Here is a 23,434-nt window from a genome sequence, read left to right as displayed (position 1 = left end):
AGTGTAGCAAAACTTTTGTTAATTTGTGGTTACCATAGTTTAAAAACCAAAAAACATTGTTACTATAGTTAGTGAAAACATGGTTAATTTTTGTAAGGGTTGTATTGTTGTTAGCCTTAGCTCCCTCTAAACGTGTTATAAAACAATGTGAATATTTGTCTGCTAAGTTCCTACTCTTTACAAGTTATGCCATTTTGTTAATTTTTCAGTAAACGGATTGCTATTGATAATATTTGCAAGCAGTTTAATGCTTAACTAAGTAAACAAAACTACAATAGTCTATTTACAGATGTATCTGACCTGTAAATGAAGTACTGAACAGGACAGTTTCAACTCTCTGCTCCATCTGGGCTCTCCATTCTCCAGTCTTGAATTCTTTTGGCGGACGCGCGGATGGGCGGAGCGTGCGCGTGGTGAATTGCGTTGTCAGTCAAGACGAACCGGATTACGATTTATTAGAGTATTATTATTGAATGGCGAATTTGGAAATAATCACTTTAGTACATTCGGCAGGGAACAGAAACAACAACAACAATATACATATATGAAAATAAAATATAAATAAAAAATATGGCAGCGGGCCAAACTGGCTGCCATTCTCCCGATGGCCAGTCCGCCCCTGTATTTGACTGGTCTTACCTCTGTAAACATAATTTTGCTTTCTTTGCAGCGGATGACTTGTGAAGTGCGCGCGCTGCGAGAACGAGCAGAAAGGAAGAGCAGTTCCGTTTTTTGGCCACAGGTGTCAGTAACGAGTTTAAATTTCAGAAAATTGCATATAGCCCCTTTAACTTTAAATGGGCAGTAAAGTATGTTCAAATAGAACTGATGCTTTCCATCCCTTCATCCTATCTGCAATAATGTCAGCTAGTAAAATCAGCTGACAAAAGTTATTTAATAATAAAGGTGTTTCAGAATTGTAAAGGGTTCTTTGCTGTGCAGATATATAGTTGGTAAAGCATCAGGTCAGAGCTCAGTTTATCCTTTGCTGTCATCACTTTAGATGATTTTTGTCAGGACTCTTGACACTTGGGTTGAAGCACTTGGGTTGAAGGTTGATCACTCTTCACTGAGAGTCCAAAAATAGAGATTTTCAAATATAATTATGAAGACATGTCATATGTATACATGTACTGAAGTATTTTAACATTCAAATGTCTAATGATAAATCTTCTTTAACATTTAAATCACTATCCAGTGTCAAATAAGGCAAACAAAGAGTTAACATGAGACACAAACAGGAAGTATGATAAAGATGCAGAAGCTCCACCCTTTTACAGCACTTACCAGGAAGTGACTGTCTTAATATTTCTCCTTCCTGTCATACTGACTGTCGACAAAATCATATGAGAATCAGTGGAGAAAGAAGAGGAATACATTCAAGATTGATTTTTGAGAATTTTGTTTCTCAGACAGCAGATTTTTGTGGTTATTCATTTTTGCAACGTAATTCAGAAACTTAAAGTAAGGATTAGATTGCTGGAGCTCAAAGAGTGAAAATGGATTCACTATCAGCAGATGATTTCTCTTGTCCCGTGTGTATTGAAATATTTAAGGATCCTGTTGTTTTATCATGTAGTCACAGTGTCTGTAAAGAGTGTCTTCAAAAGTTCTGGAGAATCAAGGAAACTCACGAGTGTCCTGTCTGCAGGAGAAGATCCTCAAGAGATGACCCTCCATGTAATCGTGTGTTAAAAAACTTGTGTGAGTCGTTACTGAAGGAGAGAACTGAGAGGCCTGCATCAGGATCTGAGGAGATCTGCAGTTTACACAGTGAGAAACTCAAACTCTTCTGTCTGGAGGACAAACAGCCGGTGTGTTTAGTGTGCAGAGATTCAGAGACACACATCAGTCACACATTCAGGCCCATCAGTGAAGTTGTTCCATCATATAAGGTAAATTTTGGATATAAACATTTATATAAGTGCACCATTTTTATATGTATTGCATATAGGCCTATTCCAGAAATCTCTGGCGTCTTATAGATTTTCATTTTAAATTAGGAGGAGCTCAATACAGCACTGAAGTCCTTACAAGAGAAACTTAAACTAAATGAAAACATGAAGGGAGAGTTTGAGAAAATACTTCAACACATCAAGGTGAGGATTGTTTTGTTATTCATGAGTCCAATAACCTGACAGCCATTAGTTTGATCCTCACACCTCCTGAAAAGTCAAAACATTTTGATTGCCATCTAGTGGCTGGCAGGAGTATAGATCATAAACCCCACCTTCTACATGTAAGTAAATAGGACCTGAGCCAAACTAAATTACTTTGTTTTCTAAAAAGATGCTGGTGAGATTTAGATATTTGTATCTGCAGAATATGCTTCGTCTTTGAGGTGTTTGATGTGGTTTGATTTCAGTCTCAAGCTGAGCAGACAGAGCATCAGATAAAACAGCAGTTTAAGAAGGTTCATCAGTTTCTCAAAGATGAAGAAGAAGCTACAATCACTGCACTGAGGGAGGAAGAGGAGCAGAAGAAGCAAACGATGAAGGAGAATCTGGAGGAGATCAACAGACACATCTCAGCTCTTTCAACCGCAATCAAAGACATGGAGGAGATGATGAAAGACAATGACGTCTGCTTTCTAAAGGTCTGATTTCAAATCATGGATTGATTGATTGATTGATTGATTGATTGATTGATTGATTGATTGATTGATTGATTGAGTTGTTGATAATAAATTGTGTTTGTTCTGCAGGAGTTTCCAGTCACAATGGAAAGGTGAGTGATCTGCTGGTGTCTCTGTGCTTTTGAAGCCAAAGCCAATGAAGTTCTGACTCCTGAATGTTCTTCCAGAGTCCAGATCTCACAGCCGGATCCACAGACGCCTTCTGGAGCTTTGATTCATGTGCCACGTTACTTGGGCAACCTGCTGTTCAGAGTCTGGAAGAAGATGCAGGACATTGTCCAAAACAGTGAGTCTGGAGAACATCTGTAGTGTCACTACTCATTCATTTCTATGGTATCTGCAAAGAGCATCAGGGTATAATGTGACAGTTTTTTTTTTTTTAAGCTATGCGTGATCCAAGATGACCATTATGCCTTCTCCAATGTTAGAGTTGGGGAGGTTGGTAACTTCTTATTTAATAAGAAATTATCTGGTTTGTCTGACAAAAAAGTGTTTAAGTGAGTGTGTGACTGATGGTGCAAAAAAAGTAAGAAAATGCAGAAAACTGATTATTGTACTTAAATCATGTTTAGGTCATAAAGTTATTTGTGAAATAAATCTGCAGTAATCTGACAGAGATCAGAGAAAAGTGTCTGATCATCTATGTTCGCTTCGCTCTTGATTATTAAACGAACATCAGAATAAAAGCAGCTGTTGATTGTGTCTCATCAGCTCCTGTGATTCTGGATCCAAACACAGCTCATCCATCTCTCATCCTGTCTGATGATCTGACCAGTGTGAGCTGGAGTGACAACAAACAACCGCTTCCTGATAATCCAGAGAGATTTGATATCTATCGCTTTGTTTTGGGTTCAGAGGGTTTTAACTCAGGAACACACAGCTGGGATGTAGAGGTTAAAGAGAGTCTATGCTGGCATCTTGGAGTAACTACAGCATCAAACCAAAGAAAGGGAGATGATTTATTTGATACTGGTCTCTGGAGTGTGCAGCATGGGCTGGCTGATTACTTTGGTTTTCCTGTGAAACAGAATCTTCAGAAGGTCAAGGTTAATCTGGACTATGACAGAGGAACGGTGTCGTTCTCTGATCCTGTAACTAAAACACATCTACACACATTCACAGCCACCTTCACTGACACTGTCTTGCCATTCTTCTATAGTTTTTCCCCTCTGAGGATCTTACCGTTAAATAGTGTGTAATTGTTACACCTGTATGTCTGGATCTTCCTGTTTTCATCATGTTTACCATATTTAATCAATATCACATGAATAAGAGTGCTGTTGATCTGAATATCAGTATGGCTGTGATTGACTAATATCCAGCAGATCCACTGACAGTGCAAACTACAATGTTCTCATTGCTTGGTTTCTTCTTCATTGTAGATGCAACTACTACTGTCTTGGGCTTTATAGCTTTTCACTTACTTTTTTATGAACATACAGATGCTTTCTACTGTATAGCCTGTAAGAGCTATACTTGATTGTGCTGATGGGTAAATTCAAAAGTTTATAATGAATGATATCCTGCATTATTATTTCAATCATGACAACTCCTGAAATAGTGTAGTATGCTGATGAATTAGACAATATTAATGTATTTGGTCTCAGTGGAACAGATGTGTAACGCTGCCGCTGATTTCTGGTGCTTCTGCTATGGCTGCTGCAAGAAAAAAAAAAAAAGCTCTAACCAATAACATTATTCTCAGATGAAAATGTCAGTAACACAAGTGTATATGAACATGATTTGTCATGTATGTATATACCATTATACTGTAGTTTGTGTTGTTACATAAATGATCCACAGCTGTTTATTTATTTATTTATTTGCACATTTTAGCATAATCTTTGTGACAGGAATGGCTCACGCAAATCTGATTATGCTTTATGACCACCTTTTACTAAAATTCATCACATTTATTGTAATAATTTGCAGGTCAGAGTTACCAAGCTTAAACTTTGGAGTGGAATGAAATGCAAAAACGTAGAGGAACGTATTTCGTCTGCTCCAATCTAATCGATGCTGCAACTGCTCTCAACACAGAGCTGAATGTTGAGAGCAGTTGCAGATGAGATGGTCGACTTCCTTCAGCAATACTCTGATGCATCCATGAATGAGCTTTTCAGCAGTCAATGCAGAGTTTAGGCATTCACTTGAACTTAAAAATATGTGTTGAGCATTATAGGGCTTAATTCTCTATTTTTAAATCATATCAACATATTTATTTATTTTATTTTATTATTTTTTTTAATAATACATGATTTATTCTCCTGGATAAGAAAGGAAGATATACAAATACCATGCCATACCGTTAAACTGACTTTTAACTGCAGTACATAATTCATGCAGGTTTTAGTATTTATAAAAAGTATATGTTGTTCATGTAAAATTCATGCTACATCTGGGTTGATTTAACCTTAGCCCACTTAGCCTATAGCCACTTTTAGTTAACAGCAAGTACTCTGAATATTTAAAATAAAAGCCACATTCTATGCTTAACCACTAGCTGCATTAGCTACTGGCAAAACAAACTTTTTAAGTTATCTGAGATGTTCTTATGCATACTGGACCACTCCACTCAGGGAGATGAGAGATTTTCTCTTGTGTCTCAGGCTGGATGGGCCAACCCCACGCTTCGAAGAAGGGGCACAGATTCATTTTGACCACCTTGGAGAAGGTCTCGGCATATAGATTCATCTTGCCTGCATTGTTGTTTGGCACTCTATTAATGTCATGGTAGACAGCAAAAACTTTCTTGAAAGCATCCCAGCCAAATTTTTCCTGAAGCTGGAGAAAAAATAATAAAAAGCAGGTAAATTATTTCTTCCAAAGCTTAAAAATAATGCATTACTGCTTTCATTTTTTTTTTTTGTTATCATAATACTGTCAGTGATTATATAACCAATTATGTACTACTTCAACTTCTGTTAAGGATCCCTGGGAATTAAGACTTGTATGGCTTAATATAATGATGTCTCTTACTGACATATGTAGTAGAAAACCCATGAAAGAAAAAAATCCACAATGCTTGATACATATATTAGACTATAGAGGGCGCCATTATTTCGATGATGTGAAAATGTTTACACACTGTGAGCTACTGGCACTACCTGTTGCTATTTTTTACAACTTTTTACTTCTCATCACTAAGACAGCAGTGAAGACTGACATTGCTTCTCTTGTTGCCCTTTAACTAAAAATTACAACCAAAACCATTTTTCGAGTTGTTTATTCCAAGCTGTAGAAAATAGCAACAAGTAGCGCCAGTGGCTAACCAAGTGCAACCATTTCACATCATCGAAATAATGGTGCTCCCCATAGTCCAGAATATGTATAAAACGATGTGAATTGTTTTAAATAACGTAAATCTTTCATTGGTTTTCTATTAAATATTTCAATAACACACATTATTTATCTATTGCCAAAATGCAACCTGGGCTGTTTTTTTTAGCCCGAAAACTAAAATTTTAACAAAAAAATTAAACGAAATCACGGTCAATCTTAAAAATGGCTAGTTTGTCGTAATTATGCTTTTAGATATATGTTTGTCTCGTTTACAGTAAAAAAAAAAAAAAAAAAAAAAACAGGCCAGGTTGCATTTTGGCAATAGTTATCCTTTAAGACATTCATGTCTTAATACCTGGGGTTCCCTTTAAGCACTTGAAAAGATTTTAACTGATTAAACTATCTATTAAAACATTATACATAGTCTGTTCACACCTGCATATAAGTCTCGAGTGCCGTCCACACGCTCCAGTCATTTAAATTCTTACCGCCATTGCAATATGATTTAATACGAGCCTGGCGGTTTTGTTGAGTTATTTGTGGATGAGCATTACAACTGTTCAAACCCAGCACTTTCTCATGTACATACAGTGACCACAGGTTGCAAGTGCACTCAGTGGTGTGCGGACGAAACTCCCAAACGTTACGCTGTTGGTTATGACCCAGCTCGTGAATGAATCCCCAAAGACCATTTTCATAGGCTTTCTGTACAGTTACAATTTCTGGGGCAGAGGTGGTGTGCACCATGATGGGATATCCAGAATGCATGAAACCTGTGGGGGAAAAGAAGGAACAATGTTATCACCAGAACAGTGTGAGTGTAATTAATCTTAATGGCATGATTCTGTTGTAATAGTGATGATTCTTTATTTTGACAAAGATACTGAGAGTATTTAATAGTACCACCAACCAGCAGAAATCTGAACATCTGCAACAACACGCTCCTTGCGGGGGAACTTGCCAGGCTTTGCTGCCAGGTCAGCTATGCTTCTCATTATGGTATCCCAAAGTTTAGCCACCTCATCAGGGCGGTCTAGATTCCTTATAAATTCTGATTCTAATGTCATGATGATGTTCTCAAACTCAAGCTCCGCCCACGGGGCTGGTGCCTGACGGATCCTGTCCACCCAGTCAGCTACACTAGTCTCTCCTGAGGATGAAACAAGTAAGCATTGAAACGTTTTGCCATACAATTTTAAATGTTCTGAATATAAAACCTCACTGTGATGCCCATTCTGAATTTTTACCAGACTTAAAGTATGGAGCCTGTACGGCATCCTGCACGACAATTTCCACCCCATCCACTTTGCTTTGAGGAGGTGCTATTGCGTAGATGAGCCCTCCCCATAGATTGCAGACTTGGACCATCTCTGCATCCAAAGGGAATCGCTCATAGACAACAGGAGCCCGTTTCAGAGTGTTTGCTTCACCAATGTTATCTGTTTGGCAACCAAGTTGCACCTGCAAAAAGTGTTACTCATGTTAATAACATGCTCTCCAACAGGGGCGGAGTGGGGCACTAAAATCCACCGGGAAAATTCTGACCGCACGGGCTTTGCAGTTAATACTAGTGGAGTATTGCCAGTAGCCAGGTTTCCATCCAAAGAATTTGTTTGTGGAAAAAAACAAAAAAAACAGAAAAACAATTTAGCGCTTCGAAATTTTTACCGATAGGCTATAGCTGATGGAAACGTCTTATCGATAAAATTTCTCATGTGACGACATAATCTTTTTCCGTTTAACTGTAGCGCATCAATTCTAAATCCATACTTCAAATGACGCAAAACTCTGTTTGGAAACACTTTTTTGTAGAGAAAAGGGGCTTTGCTACGTTGCAAGTTAAAATGTATTCATTTTGTTCTGAAGCTCTTGTTTTACGTGGATATTGGAATGATAAGTAGGCTACAACATTTTAAATTAACTTGTTTTGGCTTGTTAGTAGCTTTTTATAGGCTATGTTTATTCTTCTTGTGTTATGAGTATTGTTCCATTAAATTTAAAGGATTTGTTCTGAAATAAAAGGGGGAAATAGCATGTTTTTCAGTATGTTTGGCTGACTGTATTTTATTATGACAATGAAGCTGCGTTGTCGAGTTAGTAATGCTTAACTGCGCAGGAGGCGCCGACACGATCACTTGATTTTTTTTCCCCCCTTATAAAAGTGGAAACAACTTACAATAGCCTACTCCTTCGTTTGTGGTCATAGAGTAGTTTGGAACAATGTCTTACTCTAATAAATACTTATTTTATTAATGCACATTCACAATAAAAACAAACAGTGTGCTTTTGTAAAAAGGAAACAAACAGGATGCCTCAAGAGCGCATCAGAAAAATGAAAATAAAATCTGCATAGTTTGATATAGGCTGCTAATTGTTTCACTTTTTTTTTCTTTCGTTTTGTTAATACATAATTTATTTAGAAAATAAATGTATTTTATATATTTTATATATAGCTTAGCTGTATAATGTCATCCTCCGTTGGCAGAAGCGCTGCAGGTGCGTGACCATGTGAATACTCACACTCTGTTGTTTATGCTGCTTTTTGCGTGTATACAATAAATCCATGGAAAACAAATGTAGGTATTTTTAATGGGTCACAGCCGCGTATTAGTTAAAATTTCCTTTAATTGTAATTTAACAATCTTGTAAGTTAACGGTTAAAAATGTCTTAACGACCGTCGGTTGTCAGGAAAAATAAAATAACCGAAATGAACATTTTATTTCTAAATAAAAGTTAATCAGAAAAATTATAATAATACAACTGCTCCTGTTTATGATTATTGTTGATGATCAAGTAAATAGTCTATAACAAAGTACAAAAAAAAAAACTCATGACACTTGTTAATTAAAATTAGCTAACATACAATTTAATATTAGGGTTTTATTTCAAATGGATAAAGAACAGGCTACTAGTGTCACAAGGACGGTCTGAGATGAGCGGATCCATTCGCAGCATTTTATTGGAACAGACAAACACACAAGGGCAGGCAGAAATCGTAGTCAAAACACAGGCAGAAAGGTCAGGGCTGGCAGCGAGAATCAAACACAGGAGGGAGTCCAGGAATCAAACACGGGAAAACAAACAAGGGAAGAAACGCTCAGAAATGCAGCTGGGGCAATACAAGACTTTGGGCTGAAGCAGAGTGTGAGAGTGGCTTAAATGCAGTCCTTGAAATGAGGTGCAGGTGTGAGCGGTAATCAGTGCAGTGAGAAACAAGGGCTGTATCCGAAATCGCCCCCTATACCCTCAAATAGGGCACTATTTGAGGGGACAGCCATTTTAAGTGGTGTTCGAAATAGTGGACTTTCTCGAGTGCACTCATTCAATCCCACAATGCACCGCAAAAACGAGTGTACAACCGATGTACGCTAAACCGCTAGAGATAACCCATAATGCACTGTGAGAGTCGCGCACCGACTGAATTCCCACGTCTCACCAGACGATGGCGCCCGCAGCTGAATCATCCATCAGTTCATTTTACAAGGCGGGTACAAATTAGTTGTAAATTGATTATTAAATTGTTTAACCAGGGTTTATACGTAAATTCATAGACATAGTTCAAGATAAATCCTTTAATCTTACTACTCAAACTGTCCGTTTCAAATGATTGTTAAACAGTAAGCAATACTATGCAAAAGCGGCAGTCCTTCCGGTGCACTTAGTGTCCGAATTCACTCACTCGTTTTCATTCACTCCTTCAAGTGAACTGTAAGAGTGGACTAATGTAGGGAATAGTGAATGAGGGTATAGGGGGCGATTTCGGATACAGCCCAGGAGCAGGGGCCTCATGTATCAACGCTGCGTACGCACAAAAACTTTGCGTACGCCAGATTTCACGCTCACGTTTGGATTTACTAACGATGAAATGAACGTGAGAATGTGCGTTGATCTGCGCCAACTTCATGTCTGGCGTATGTGTATTTCTTGTGCGTATTTGTTTTATTTCCCTTGGCGACCCCTAAAGGCAATTGTGTTAAATTGCACACTACAAAGTATCGCACCAACTCATGTGAAAAACATTGCTATTAATTTATAATTGATAAAATGGGTTAATTGACACAATATTTTTCTACCAATTATGTGATTTAGAACATATAAAAGCATTTGCAAATGTATACAACCCTTCGTCTAGGGCAATGGCAGTGTTGGCTTTATTAGAGGACATTGTCAATGGCCGAATCCGAAGGGCAGGGCCGTGCACAGACCTTTTGACTGGCATGTGCTGAAACTGAAAAAAGGGAAACCCCCCCCCCCCCTTTCCAACCCCTCCACCATCAAAAAAATAACACACAATAATATTCTTAATTAGTATTAATAACTTTTATACAGATACATATAGGGTATCTTATATATCTTATGCACACACACACACATATATATAAATATATCTTATGTAAACTAATTAAAACAACACTGTGATCCACTGGTGTCACAGTTCTGTCTGTCTTGTCATTGGTTTTTCCCATTTGTCTCCCCCCCCCCCCCCCCGTTGATCTGTCTTTTGGTTTAGCCCTTCGTCATTGTGATTCCCTGCACCTGTCCTTGTAATTATTAGTCATCTGTGTCACCTGTGTTTGTTAATTAATCTGTCTTTAAGAGTCTGTGTTTGAGTTCAGTTCTTTGTCGGTCCTTCTGTGTAATAGACGTGTGTGAATGTTCCAGCCTTGTTCCATTCGGAGATTTATATTAAATATATTGAACTTTGTAAACATTGTCTATCGTCTCGTCTACTCCTGCACGCACCCCTGACATAAGGACCGACCAAATACAGTTTACCCGGCACCTCTCCCTGCGTTTATTTTTCGTTTTTTGTATCAGTGTTTTATTTTTTTTTTCCTCATGGATGACCCCAACGTCTTCATCATCCTCCTGAAGCAGGGGAAACGCTCTCTCGAGGACCACATCAGAGACTTTCTGTTCCTCGTCCCATCTACTCATTACCCGGACAGCTGCTTATGCACGTTCTTCCGCAACGGACTAAACGACAACATCAAGACGCAGCTGTCCGGGGAGGGTCCTCGAGAGAGCCTTGCCGGATACATCGAGTGGGTGCTGGCGTCCAGTGGATCTTCCTGGACTGTCGGCTTCGTCGAGGAGGACGTCAGCCCCACTCACGACCCAGAGAGCAGCCAATCATCGCCCCGACATGCAGAGCGGGAACCCGAGCGCACCGCGGATGAGGGACTAGAGCCGCGAGCGACAGAGCCAGAGCCCTCTCCGGCTGACCAGGTGCGTGAGCCGGATTCTACATCTGTGACGGTGGATTGCGATGTGGAGCAAGTGAGGGAAATGGAGAGCCCTGCCCACTGCAACACCGCTGGGGGTGAGCTGGACAACTCTGGGGACCTTATTGACTTTTCCGAAGTTTTGGATTATATATCGTTTGACTTAATAGACTTTGTCACTGAGCCACTGACTGGCATGAACTTCCCTCCCACCCCCCCTCTTCTATCTGAATCTGCCTGGTCCCCGCTGGTTCCGCCCAGCCGTCCTGAGTCCCCGCTGGTTCAGCCCAGCCGTCCTGAGTCCTCGCTGGTTCCGCCAAGCTGTCCTGAGTCCCTGCTGGTTCCGCCCAGCTGTCCAGAGAACCGGAGTTCATCAGTCAGTCCCCTTGCTCACCCTCAGCCCACCATCTCTGCAGTGGGCTCGCCGCAGGGATGCCAGCTAACATCGGTGGCATGGCTGGAGGATCCCTCAGCTCCGCCTCCAGCCTACGAGTCCAGATCTCCACCTCGGCCCTCCGACCCTGCGGCTCCACCACGGCTCTCGACGCCCTCCTCTCCACCGTCGCCCGTCGGCCCACCAGCTCCACCGGGCTACATCGTCCTTCCGGCTCCGCCTTGGTCAGTCGTCGACCATCCGCCGCCTCGGGACTCCACTCCTCTGGCTTCGCCTCGTCCCTCTGTCCCTCCGGCTCTGTCAGGCTCCTCCTTCCCGTCAGCATCGCCTTCGTCCTCTGTCGCTCCGGCTCCGCCGCGGATCTCCGCCTCCACCTTGGTCGCCAGAGCCTCCTGTTCCGCCTTGGCCCTCCGGATCCGCGGTGTCGCCCTGGATCTTCGGCTCTCCATCTCCGCTTCGGGTTCCTCTGCCAGCTGCTCTGCCTCTGTCGGTCGGACCCCTGGAGTCGGCAGTCCTCCCTCCACCATGGCTCCTCCCTCCGTCGGCTCCTCCATGGGCTGACATCCTGGCTGCGATCTGGGTCCTGCTCTCCTGCTTCAGGTCCCTCCTGTGTCTTCCCTGGCTCCTCCCTCCGTCGTCGCCCCCATGGACTGTCTTTTGTGTCACCTGGACTTTTGTTCTGGTCCTCCTCCGGGGGTTGCGTCCTCCGCCGGAGCCCCCTCCCTCATTGACTCTGGTTTCCTGGTTTTCCGCCCCTCTCGTTTTTTCCACGGCGCGAGGACGCGCCTTTCCGGAGGGGGGCAGTTCTGTCTGTCTTGTCATTGGTTTTTCCCATTTGTCTCCCCCCCCCCCGTTGATCTGTCTTTTGGTTTTATCCCTTCGTCATTGTGATTCCCTGCACCTGTCCTTGTAATTATTAGTCATCTGTGTCACCTGTGTTTGTTAATTAATCTGTCTTTAAGAGTCTGTGTTTGAGTTCAGTTCTTTGTCGGTCCTTCTGTGTAATAGACGTGTGTGAATGTTCCTGCCTTGTTCCATTCGGAGATTTATATTAAATATATTGAACTTTGTAAATATTGTCTATCGTCTCGTCTACTCCTGCACGCACCCCTGACAACTGGGATGTCCCTCTCAATGGCTATATAGGCTTTATAATATGATGAAATGTTAATAAATTACATGTAATTTACAAGCATCAGCAAATTCAGCAGATAGCCATAAAATCAAAATAGAAATTTCTTATAATATATTTTACCTAGCTGACAAGGATCACTCGGTTGCTTTGTGTCAAACTAAATCACATTATGTCAGCATCACACCGTGTGGTGATGCATTATATGAACCAGACATAGGCCTACTTTAAGACAACGTTGCACTTATTCAAACAACAATATATTTTACCATTACAAATCAAAGACGTTCATCTGCTTCCGCTCTATGACTGACTGATGTGCTGAAACGTAAGTCGCCGCTGTTCTCCTCTTACCTGCATATTTACATCGATCGGACCATTTCTTTTTTAATTCGTTCACAGTGCGATGGTCAGACCCCACTGCGTTAACCGCGTCAGCTAAACTCTCGCACTCTATTTTTTCTATTTTTTTTTTTTTTTTTTTTACAAACTTGCAAATAACAGTTTTTCTCTGGTCTACCTCCGATAGGAGCATCTTCAATTCACATTCTGTGAAGTTTCTCTTGCTTGCTTTTTCGTTTGGTTTTGCCAAAGTGGAGTCATTGCCATATTTATACGGGGGAGGAGGCAGGGAGGGGTTTTGCGCTCATGCATGTGCGCTCAATTTCACGTTAATTCGGATGTACAACGAGATTATGCGTGGAATTCCGCGTACGCAGTGTTTCATACATCTGATTTTTTTACTGCGTACGCACATTTACAGCTTTGTCCGTACGCAATGTTTTAGTATTAATTCAACGCAAGTCTTTGTACATGAGGCCCCAGGTGAATGCAGTGATTAGTGCAGTGGCTTGTGGGGAATGAAGTCCATGATGTGTAGTGCAAGAGTTTATGATGACAGGACGACTCAATTCGTGACAATTAGCCTATATAATTTACGCAATATAGGTGAAATTATGTATGGAAACAGCTCAAGGGCAGTTTTTTTTTTTTTTGAGATACACCAAAACTTATGCGACAGTTCGTTTTTTAGGGATGAGGTCATTATGCACACCATTTTATCGGTAAAAGGCCGGTTGGAAAGGAAACAGGCTGTAGACAGCAAATTTTGCAGTTTTTTTTTACACATATTCTCTTTGACGATAACAAAACAGTGCAAAAACTGGATGGAAACTTGGCTAGTGACAGTCACGCCTAGTGGCGGTAGGGCACTAAGCAGCCGCTTAGGCACTGATAGAGAGTGAGCAACTGAAATAAATATTGGTTGGATGTTTAGGGGGGAGTATGTAGAAGTATTTGGCCGCTATTCGCGGAGAATTAAGTAACGTCAATGATTGTAATAAGCTCAGGCCGGTCGCGTTCGCCTCGCGCCCGCTCAATTTGTGATCCGCTGTGTAAATCCTTCGGCCGGCCGACCGGGAAAAGTCCCGGTCGTCCCGATTGCCACTCCGCCCCTGCTCTCCAATGAGCAATAAGGTTGCATCTATCCAGTATACTACATGCAGCAACTATTCCTTGATTGTAATGTAATGTACAGGCATAGACTTTATTCATCACCTGCCAATTTTTCCCAATGATTTCTGGAGGTACTGCTATGTAAGTCTTCATACCAGGAGAAAGATATAAGCCTGTGCTTATCCATTCTTCCCAATCTGAAACAAGTAATTGCATTCTTACTTTTTAGTGCTCAAGTATTTTGAAACTTAAACAAGAAATAAAATGTTTCCTCCACTTTGGCGGGAAAAGTTCATACCTTTAGTTTTGGCACTGATCCGAACTCTTGCATTAGACACAGTGGGCAAGTTAGGTCTGTCCTTGATGATGTATGAAAGAAGGGCATCAGGATCAGGTGACACTTTGTATAGCGCAGTCCCAATATGGAGCATCAGGTGGTCTTTGGCACTTTTAACAGGGCAGTTACTACACACTTGTGGAACACCCAACTTCTTCACTATGTCACTAAGAAGTGCTACCATTGAAGTAAAGGCAGGGCTGTCATGACATCGCATGCGAAGGTAACTGGCACAGTCATTGCCCAGCTGTTTCAAGCAGCTCTGTTCATGATTAGTCAGTTCTTGCCCCAGATTTACATGTTCAATAAACCAATGCAGCATGTTACGAAAGTGGTACCCCTTTTTAAAATTTTTCTCAATTTCTGGGGCTTTATATAACCCTCCACTCAAGGTGCTGACCAAGAGAGACAATCCCATCTTATTAAGAATGTGATTTCCTGGGTAATCAGTCATCTCATTGCAGCCACAGTGGGTCTGCTCCCAATGCCAAGCATGACCCCCAATCATAAGACCTCCACCTTCAGCAACAAATTCTTGGATCTCTGCACACTGGGCATCACTGTATGAAGTGCAGATGTAAACGCTCAGATCTTTTCTGAAACCAGTCAACTTGCAATCTAAACCAGATTTGCTCAGGACCGTGTGGGCTGCCTTTAGGCTAGGTAGTATCCCAATAACACCCTTGCGATCTTCGTCAAGCCACTTGATAGCATTGATCAGGAAAGTGGACAGAGAGTCCCGGCCCATGTAGCTTTCATGTGATAACAGAATAACTCGACCTTGCCCATAATAGGCACCAGCAATAAATGTTTTTCCAGCTGGAGTGACTGCAATGGGAAATGCTAATGGTCCATGCACCATCACCTCAGATGGTATAGCTTCACCTTGGACGTCAAACTCGGACACACCTTCTAGCAGGAACTTTAGGTCATCCTGAAAGTCTTTGCCTATACTGAAAAGTAACAATGGAAAACAGCTGGTGAAATGTATACTTTCTTAATAAACAGATAAAAAGTAAGAATGACTACTGAACTTACGGTACAGCAAGCCAACTACAAGGGATTTGTTTTGGAACAGGGAAAATGCCGACTTCTCCATAGTGTTCTGAGAAGTAAATTCCTGCAACACTGCACACCTTGTTTCCTGGGAAGTTCTTTATAGTGTTTTCTTGTGGGTGGGTTGCAGCCCAATTCCAGGCCTGGCCAGCGATGATTAAGCCACCCCCAGCTTTGATGAAAGCAATCAGATCCTTTGCACAATTCTCAACACTGTAAGCATCTGTGATAAAAATATCTAAGCCACTACGAAAGTCTCCTAGCTCTGTCTTGATAGGGCAGCAATTCAAGTTTGCAGCTACTGAACGTAATCTCTTCTGAATTCCTACAATGCCAGCATCACCAGTACATGGCTTCAGCCACATTAGGGCATTCTCTATGAGTTTGGGAAAACGTGTTAGGTATTCCTCATGTCCCAACACCACCACACGTCCTTGACCGTAATGAGATGCAGCCATCAGCACCTGACCTTTTGGATTTGTGACAAGTGGAAAGGCATGTTCACCTATTAGTACAAGATCACTGGGCACTGCTTTCCCTTGGAAATTAAGCTGGTGCAGCCCATACATGAGAGTGCAGTAGTCTTGTTCACATGCCATGGTGGATTAGTTCTGTTTTGCAAGTCAATTCAAAACAACCACTTTCAATGAATGTCAGTTTTACAGAGTGAGTATGAGCACGACGTGTTCAACCAGAGCTTGTGATATAAAATTATACCGATTGCTTTTCAGTCCTACACAAAGAAAGAAAATGAGAGAAAAAAGTTGCATAAATTTAGAAACATATTGAACTGTAATTTTATACCGATACATAACAATTACATGGCTTAACATAAGCTGTGTCTCATTCAGAACACTTTACACTCTGGAGATCGAATCCTCTGTAGGATGTGTATAGGATGTGAAGTGTCTTTAACCTAGAAATAAATGAAATGGCCATTAAAGGACGGGCGCAAAAAGAAACTAGATTTATCACGTTGCTATGCCAACACATTTAGAGCATCATTGCACTCTCACACTACTTAAATAAAGGAAAATTATTTATAAATGTATAATAATGTTTGGGGAGCTGCAGTGTATCTGTTAGAGAAAAATTAGGAGGATATTAAGAACAAAGTTTATCCGTTTTTACCGGAGGCAATTTAAAGGTCCCATATTGTACACATTTCTGGAGGTTTATTTTATTTGTTGATGTCCTTAAGAATATATATTTGCGGTATAAGTGCCAAAATCCATCTCAATATATTTTTACAGCTCCTTTTTTAGGAGCTCTGTCAAAAACAGGTCGATTTTGGCCCATCTAATTAATATTCATGAGCCTCTCTTCTGATAGGCCTGTTGTTTTCTGAGTGACGCACAACCAGGCCAATCACAGGTAACTACGGTCATGTATGTTGTAAGCGAGCTCAGAGCAATAGAGAGAGCTGATACTCAACAGGATATTTCAGAATGATCATTAATGTTTTTTCTTTTTCAAACACCGAATGCAGTAAGCTATATAACTGTTGCTTTAGTAAAGCCCCTTTCACAATGCGCGCTGATTCTGGAAAATTACGGGAACGAGCGCTGTGTGAACCAAAGCCAGAACCATAAAGGCAGTGTTGTAGTAATGATGCACGTTATCAAGCGACTCTTCACGACAAAAAAGACATGCAACGTGGAATGAAGCAGCGATCATCAGGCAGAGCCAGCTCCTCACTATCAGCGCAGTTTGTTCAGGTTAGTTTCAGTTTAGTGAAACGTGCGTCGCATTACATCTCACATCCAAACGTCACATGTCTAATGGTTTGTGTGTAAAGCACGCACAGATTCCGGAAAACAACTGTGAATGAACCAAATTAAACAATTCCGGAACAAATCGTGGGACACATTATCCGTGTATTTACCGGAATCACTGTGTGAAAGAGGCTGAAGTTGACGACGTGCCGCTGGTCTCTTATATTCACATTGTTCTGAAGCCTGTGCAATGATTGTAGCTTGACATCTATCGACTGAACAGGGTTTTCTCCACTTGTTTTCGTGTTGTTGTTGCTCAATAATGGAATGGATGCGTTGTTGTCTGGGGGTTTGACAAAAGGAGGGTGGGACGTTGGTTGGTGACTGAAGGCGGTGACTTGAGTCGATCGTACGTCACATCGTTACGGAAGTCACAGCTGCTCGTGAAAATGAACAGCTACTTTAAGCAGGCTGTGTGCAGTTTACTGTGGATTGACTGTTTTGAAACTCATATGGTAGTTAGATAGCCCCTAGACCTTAGTTATCATGAAAAAAGCCACGAAATTTTGATTTTGACAATATGGGACCTTTAAGAGGTGTGTATATCGGAGACGGCGATGCAAAGAATTGTGGGTTATATGTAGTAGCGAAGGATACACCTCATGCATCCTCCAAATTTTTCTGAAAAAAGATTGCATACGAAGGTTGCATGCAACTTCAGGAGGGTGTAGCCTTCTAAATGAGACACAGCTACAGTATACAAAAATATGAGACATTTGAACTGTCCTTTCCCTGGCTGTTGTGGCTACATATGTAAAAATTTCAACTTCATATGTCACAAATAATCGAACAATTTCTTCTTTAATCTGAATAAGAGCCTCTTTTTTCAAAGAGTTCAGATGACTTTCTGACTTAGCTATGTGTAACTACTGTGAGAATGTGTTTGAAGATTTGACTATGGCTCAGCCATAAACTGCACACATAAGCAAGCCCTTTTCATTTTGTTTTTTCATCCAGAAAGCACAATTGACCACTCTATCTACAGGACTTAGCATTAGGATTAGCAAGTTGTTTAGTTTTTGTAGAACAGTCTATTCAGGGGCATCATGCCCTAGTCAGCAAATTTTCTTTGGCTTGGATCTGGCCCATGTCAGCAGCTGAAGTGTGGCCCAGATTAGTGTGTGTTTGCCGTTCTAGAACTGGTCCACATCTTTTCAACCAGAACTGAACCAAAACAGTGCCATAAATCAACCCAAAATGAGCCAAATCATAAAGACAGATGTGGCTGATATATGAAGCTTATATGTTATTCCTGTATGGAATAAGGTGGCCCATTTGTGGCTGATTGACCAAAAGCCATTATTTAACCATATTTATACCACACACTTATGAATTTTGAGGGGACATGAATGGGTTGCTAATAAAGAATGTTTTGCCATGAGTCTATGGCTAATTGTTTTCTTATTTTAGTTAACAGCTGGGACACAATACACAATTTTTGCCCTGATTTACAGTCTAGAGTAGTCAACTCTAGTCAAAAGTGAGTACCAGTCTGCAGCATTCATAGTTTGTGTATTCATAGTTAACATGTTTCACAGAAAACTGTATATTGTGTGATGGACAAAGACTCTTTTAGCTTTAAACGATGAATCTGTCCAGTGAGAGGAAGGAATTAGTACAACATGGCCACGATTTAACTAAAACAAGATAATGAATGAATAAAACATCCATGAAGTCATGGGAATGAAATCTATCAATCTATCTACCTATTCCTTTTCACACCACAGTATCTTGTCACATTCAAATTGGCTGTCATAGTAACAACACTAATTTGTGAAGGTTCACTAACATGTGGAGGTTTAATAAAGGCAGTGGCTATTTTAAATGAAAATAAATTTTTTTTAAAGGCAAATAGCTATAGATTCTATTTACACTATTTGTTGAAATAGCAGGATTTTCTGATATTTATAATGCAAATAGACAATTTTCTGCACCTCAATATTGTAGTACATTAAAACATTATGCTGTAAGTACGTACTTAGTGTAAAGTATAGTTTTAATTAAATTCATTAAATAGTACTGTCTTATTGGGACAATAAGCCCTCACAACACCTATAGCATACTGCAGTTTACTGTTTGTTTGCATCAGTGTCATGTAAGATATACATTGTAATAATGCAATATGTACCCAGTACATACTGTAAACATATACCGCATCATATATTTTATGTTTTTAAAATTAGAAAACTTGTTAAAAATCATAGCCTAATTGTTGCCTAACACAGGTCATGCATACCATGTAATAGAAGTTACAGTTTTACTTATGAAATTCTAACATTGTATACATTTTATGTAAATATGTTATTACCCCCTTATGCCCCCAAACGTTGCACGCTGTTTTCGCCATTCAATAATAAAACTGTAAAAACTTATGAATAGGTTAGTCTTAACAGGCAACGCGATTCGCCTCGCGCTTTGCGCATGCTCCACGCATCTGCCAAGAGGGTGCGAGACTCGGGAATATAGTGGAAGCGCCGAGGTGACACAGAGGCAAAACTGTCCAGTACTCTTTTGTATAAATTGTAGTTTTTCTTTGTTTACTTAGCATTTAACTGCTGCTAGCAAATGTGTTTCATCTATTTGTCCACATTGTTTTGAACTAGTATGTGTTGCGATCAGGGCCGTTCCAAGCATGGTTGCCATGTGTTCATTGTCCAAACTCCAAAATAAGATTATTTTAATTTGATAAAAAAACAGTCATTACTTTCTTTGAAAAAGTTAATACATGTATTTATTGACAAAATATTTTATTTTGTTTTGTATATTATTTTCATTCGATCAGATAACATTTTAACCTGCTGTCATTTAACCTGGTTATGTTACAACGTGCCCCTCAGATGTTATGTACCCCATCTGGGCATGTTGTCACACTTCACTTCCTTTCTTTTGAGGTAAATAACGAAAAACGTATGCACTGTAAATATATAACAAAGCGATATATTTGTACTAGACGTGTGGGAATAATGTGGAAAAAAATGTGCTCTGAACCCCACGTGGATTTACATAAACCGCGTAATTTAAAAAAATGTTAGGTTGTGCCCCGCGCTCCCCTAGTCTATATTTAGAAATAGGTACGCTGTAAATTGTTTACTTACGCGGTACATTGCGGGCTGTAATCTAAAGCGTTACCCTTTTTTTCTTTTTTAAATGTATTCCCCTAAATCCATTTAGATCCTTTATTTATTTAGTTTCTTTATATAAATGTCATTACCTTAAGCATCTCTAATGTCTCTAAATTGCCTAATAATGCTGTCTGTTTTGTTTTGATGAATTTTGTTCTCCACTATTTTAATCACCGTCATCGCCTGTGACCTGCGCGATTATGCACAACCTAAAACATAAGAATCTATTAGCTCTGTTCTGGGAATGTTCTGATACGTAGGCTACGTACAGTAACCCAAAATGTTTAACCTTTGCTAAATTAATAAATAATTAATAAAAGTCAAACCTGTGGTAATCTGGATTCCAAACAGCAAACATGCGTTTTCTGCTAGATGATGTAAAACAGATGTCGTTCCTGGATTCGTCTGCTATATTATTTTGACACGCTGCACTGCAAATTTAAATAGGCTACTGAACTCATATTACGTAGGATGCGTGTTAGCCAATCAGAATGGAAAGGTAGGTTATGGTTTTTCCAGTATATCACATGACATTGAAGTAACTTGTAAAATAGAGGGTTGGGAGGGGCTCAGATCAACTCATGGTCAGGGCCGTGCACGGGGGGTTGGCTAATCAATCGCATTCCTGTAGAACGAAATCATGCGCACTCAGTAGCTACTGTTGTAAAAGTACCCAGCATGATCAAACATAAAAAAAGCCTCCATCAACCGCTCAAAAAAAAAACCCTCCCTCCCACAAAAGTCACGTAAGGGGAATTCACTTTTAAAAATGACAATCAAACGAACGAATGTTTGTAAAAATCCTGATGGGAGTATCACTATAAATAATTCTACATGTTAAAAAGAAGCCTTTTTATCATGTAGATAATAAAAGACCCTCTAAAACAGAGAGGGACACTTCCTGCTCCCTGATAAAGTCAATATTCTTATATTCTTATAATATGATTCTTATCATTGTTATGTTATTTTTCTTAAATAAAATAGCTAGAGATGCCAGATTTCCAGGATAGCAAGAACGTTTGGGCCAAATGTGGCTGATAGCTGTCACGTTTGGCCTAGGTATGGCATGGCTGCGCACATATGGGCCAAACTTGTACCATATATATTTTGCCATGGCTTTAGAATTGGAGAGAATTTTCATTTGGGTGACTTTTTGTATTAAGGTATATGGCCCATATGACAGTACACAGACGAGAGCCATATTTGGCTAGGCTATGGCACATCCTGAAATATGTTAACTTATGGTTAACATTTGGCTTTTACTTGGAAAAACACACATAACCTGCTAAAGTCATGTGTGGCTGGTTTGTGGCAGTCCAAATGTCAGCCCATTCATTCATTCTTCCTGTATTCCTATTGGTGGATTACTGAAAATTTGAAAATATATGTCCGTTATTTCCCGCTCTGCTCCTGAGTCTACAACAGCCTTTGCCCAAACACACTCTTATTCAGGTAAGTGCAGTTTTGGTGTTGTAAATGTTTTCTAGCGATGTAATGGTACGCTTATTCGTACAGAAAAAAATTGTGTGCTTAGGTATGTGTACCGAACAAACACAGTTTCGTTTTGACCACGATCATGTGCTGAATTCATATGCGTGAATAAAACGTCACTATACATTACTAAGGGCCCCTCCCCTAATGGCCCATCTGTGTGACTGTTACTTTGAGGCAGGTAAAAAAGAGATTGAAAAAAAAAAAATATATGGCCCAGATGACAGTACACAGACGAGAGCCATATATGGCTCGGTGGCACATCCTGAAATATGTTAACTTATGGTTAACCTTTGGCTTTTACTTGGAAAAACACTATAATCATGTGTGGCTGGTTCGTGGCAGTCCAAATGTCAGCCCATTCATTCATTCCCATTGGTGGATTACTAACAATTTGAAAATATGTCCGTTATTTGCTCCTGAGTCTTTACAACAGCCTTTGCCCAGACGCAGTCTTATTCAGGTAAGTGCAGTTTTTGTGTTTTAAATGTTATCTTGGGATGTAATGGTACGCTTATTCGTACCGAAAAAAAAAAGAGTGCTTAGGTATGTGTACTGAACAAACACAGTTTCGTTTTGACCACGATCATGTGCTGAATTCATATACGTGAATAAAACGTCACTAAACATACCTCCTGTCCAGTAATCACGATAAGATTTGATTTAAAATGATGTCTATTATTTCAGAAAATTTAAACGATACATGCCTTTTGACGCTCTTTGATGTTGCGTGACAGACCGCTGTAATAGCGTTACAAGCGGAGAGCGCATGAATGCGGTCATCGCTTTCTCCTTTGTAGTTATAAAGTGACTCGCTCACGTTAGCTTTGCTACCGTGGAAATGCTAATAAAACAGGATTATCTTTACCTCCAGCTAGCACTCATGTTATGGCTCGTTTTAATATTCAAATAATATCTAATACTAATTATGCTATGCTAATAATCTTTTTTCTCTCCTTTTTCCTGACAGACTGTGAAAGAAAGGCTGGTGAGACTTACTAAAAGTATCCATTATTGTACATTTATTTACTCATTTGACATTTACACCACACTTTTATGTTCTGTATTGTACTTCTGCTATTACAATTGTATTATATTAAAAATGTCTGTGAATCAATTTTGTGTTTAAGATGTGTTTAAGATTTACTGTGTAATAGACCTTTCTCACAACTTCCGTATTTTGCGCCGGAAATACGTAATTGCTGTGTAAACCTATTTCCGCCCCGGTATGCCGGTAACCAGTTAAACAACGTGAAAAACGCTTAACGTCGCTTAATGTATGTAAAAAACGACCAGGAAACCCCAAGTTTCTGTCAAACCTTACATGGAACAAACATTAACTACTATCAAAAGAACAAGCCCTTATTCCACAGATAAAGTGAATAATATCACGTTAAGCGTTTTCTCCCCCATAGAAGCCCATTATAAGGAAACAGCGTAACGTGGTTTACGTACCTCAACAGCGACCAGGGAAAACCAAATTTATGTGAAATTTTACTTATAATAAATACCTGCTGCTGTCAAAAGAA

General features: G+C 40.1%; 2 protein-coding genes across 3 annotated transcripts; one reads left to right on the top strand and one right to left on the bottom strand.

Annotated features, from left to right (window-relative positions):
- The first annotated feature begins 1,293 nt into the window (after positions 1-1,293).
- LOC141331889 (zinc-binding protein A33-like) lies at positions 1,294-4,445 on the top strand. Its single transcript, XM_073836933.1, has 6 exons — positions 1,294-1,895; positions 2,004-2,099; positions 2,366-2,596; positions 2,705-2,727; positions 2,803-2,921; positions 3,347-4,445. Exons 1-6 carry the CDS (start codon positions 1,500-1,502, stop codon positions 3,832-3,834), a joined length of 1,353 nt encoding a protein of 450 aa, XP_073693034.1. The 5' UTR covers positions 1,294-1,499; the 3' UTR covers positions 3,835-4,445.
- On the bottom strand, positions 4,442-20,871 carry LOC141331872 (TRPM8 channel-associated factor homolog). 2 transcript variants are annotated; one of them, XM_073836921.1, is made up of 9 exons: positions 20,741-20,813; positions 16,379-16,433; positions 15,500-16,250; positions 14,423-15,414; positions 14,227-14,321; positions 7,165-7,378; positions 6,828-7,067; positions 6,353-6,690; positions 4,442-5,419 (listed from the first exon to the last, which is right to left on the bottom strand). In XM_073836921.1, exons 3-9 carry the CDS (start codon positions 16,114-16,116, stop codon positions 5,168-5,170), a joined length of 2,748 nt encoding a protein of 915 aa, XP_073693022.1. In that variant the 5' UTR covers positions 16,117-16,250; positions 16,379-16,433; positions 20,741-20,813; the 3' UTR covers positions 4,442-5,167. The 2 variants fall into 2 exon arrangements, with proteins under 2 accessions (XP_073693022.1, XP_073693014.1); XM_073836913.1 differs by lacking the exon at positions 16,379-16,433 and having other exon boundaries at positions 20,741-20,871.
- Between the last annotated feature and the right edge of the window lie 2,563 nt (positions 20,872-23,434).

The sequence above is a fragment of the Garra rufa genome, chromosome 1 (genome assembly GCF_049309525.1).
Source record: "Garra rufa chromosome 1, GarRuf1.0, whole genome shotgun sequence".
In the NCBI taxonomy this organism is placed as follows: Eukaryota; Metazoa; Chordata; class Actinopteri; order Cypriniformes; family Cyprinidae; genus Garra; species Garra rufa.
The sequence above is the reverse complement of the archived record's forward strand: the minus strand, read 5'-3'. Positions and strand labels throughout refer to the sequence as shown.

Bases quoted from the DNA above. Each gene is read 5' to 3' on its own strand.
- LOC141331889 (XM_073836933.1), top strand. From the start codon at position 1,500: ATGGATTCACTATCAGCAGATGATTTCTCTTGTCCCGTGTGTATTGAA. The intron at 2,597-2,704 runs GTCTGATTTCAA...TTTGTTCTGCAG, and splicing joins ATGACGTCTGCTTTCTAAAG to GAGTTTCCAGTCACAATGGA. The intron at 2,922-3,346 runs GTGAGTCTGGAG...GTGTCTCATCAG, and splicing joins GCAGGACATTGTCCAAAACA to CTCCTGTGATTCTGGATCCA.
- LOC141331872 (XM_073836913.1), bottom strand. From the start codon at position 16,116: ATGGCATGTGAACAAGACTACTGCACTCTCATGTATGGGCTGCACCAG. The intron at 14,322-14,422 runs GTATGAACTTTT...TACTTGTTTCAG, and splicing joins GATCAGTGCCAAAACTAAAG to ATTGGGAAGAATGGATAAGC. The intron at 6,691-6,827 runs GTTGGTGGTACT...TTTCCCCCACAG, and splicing joins AGATGTTCAGATTTCTGCTG to GTTTCATGCATTCTGGATAT.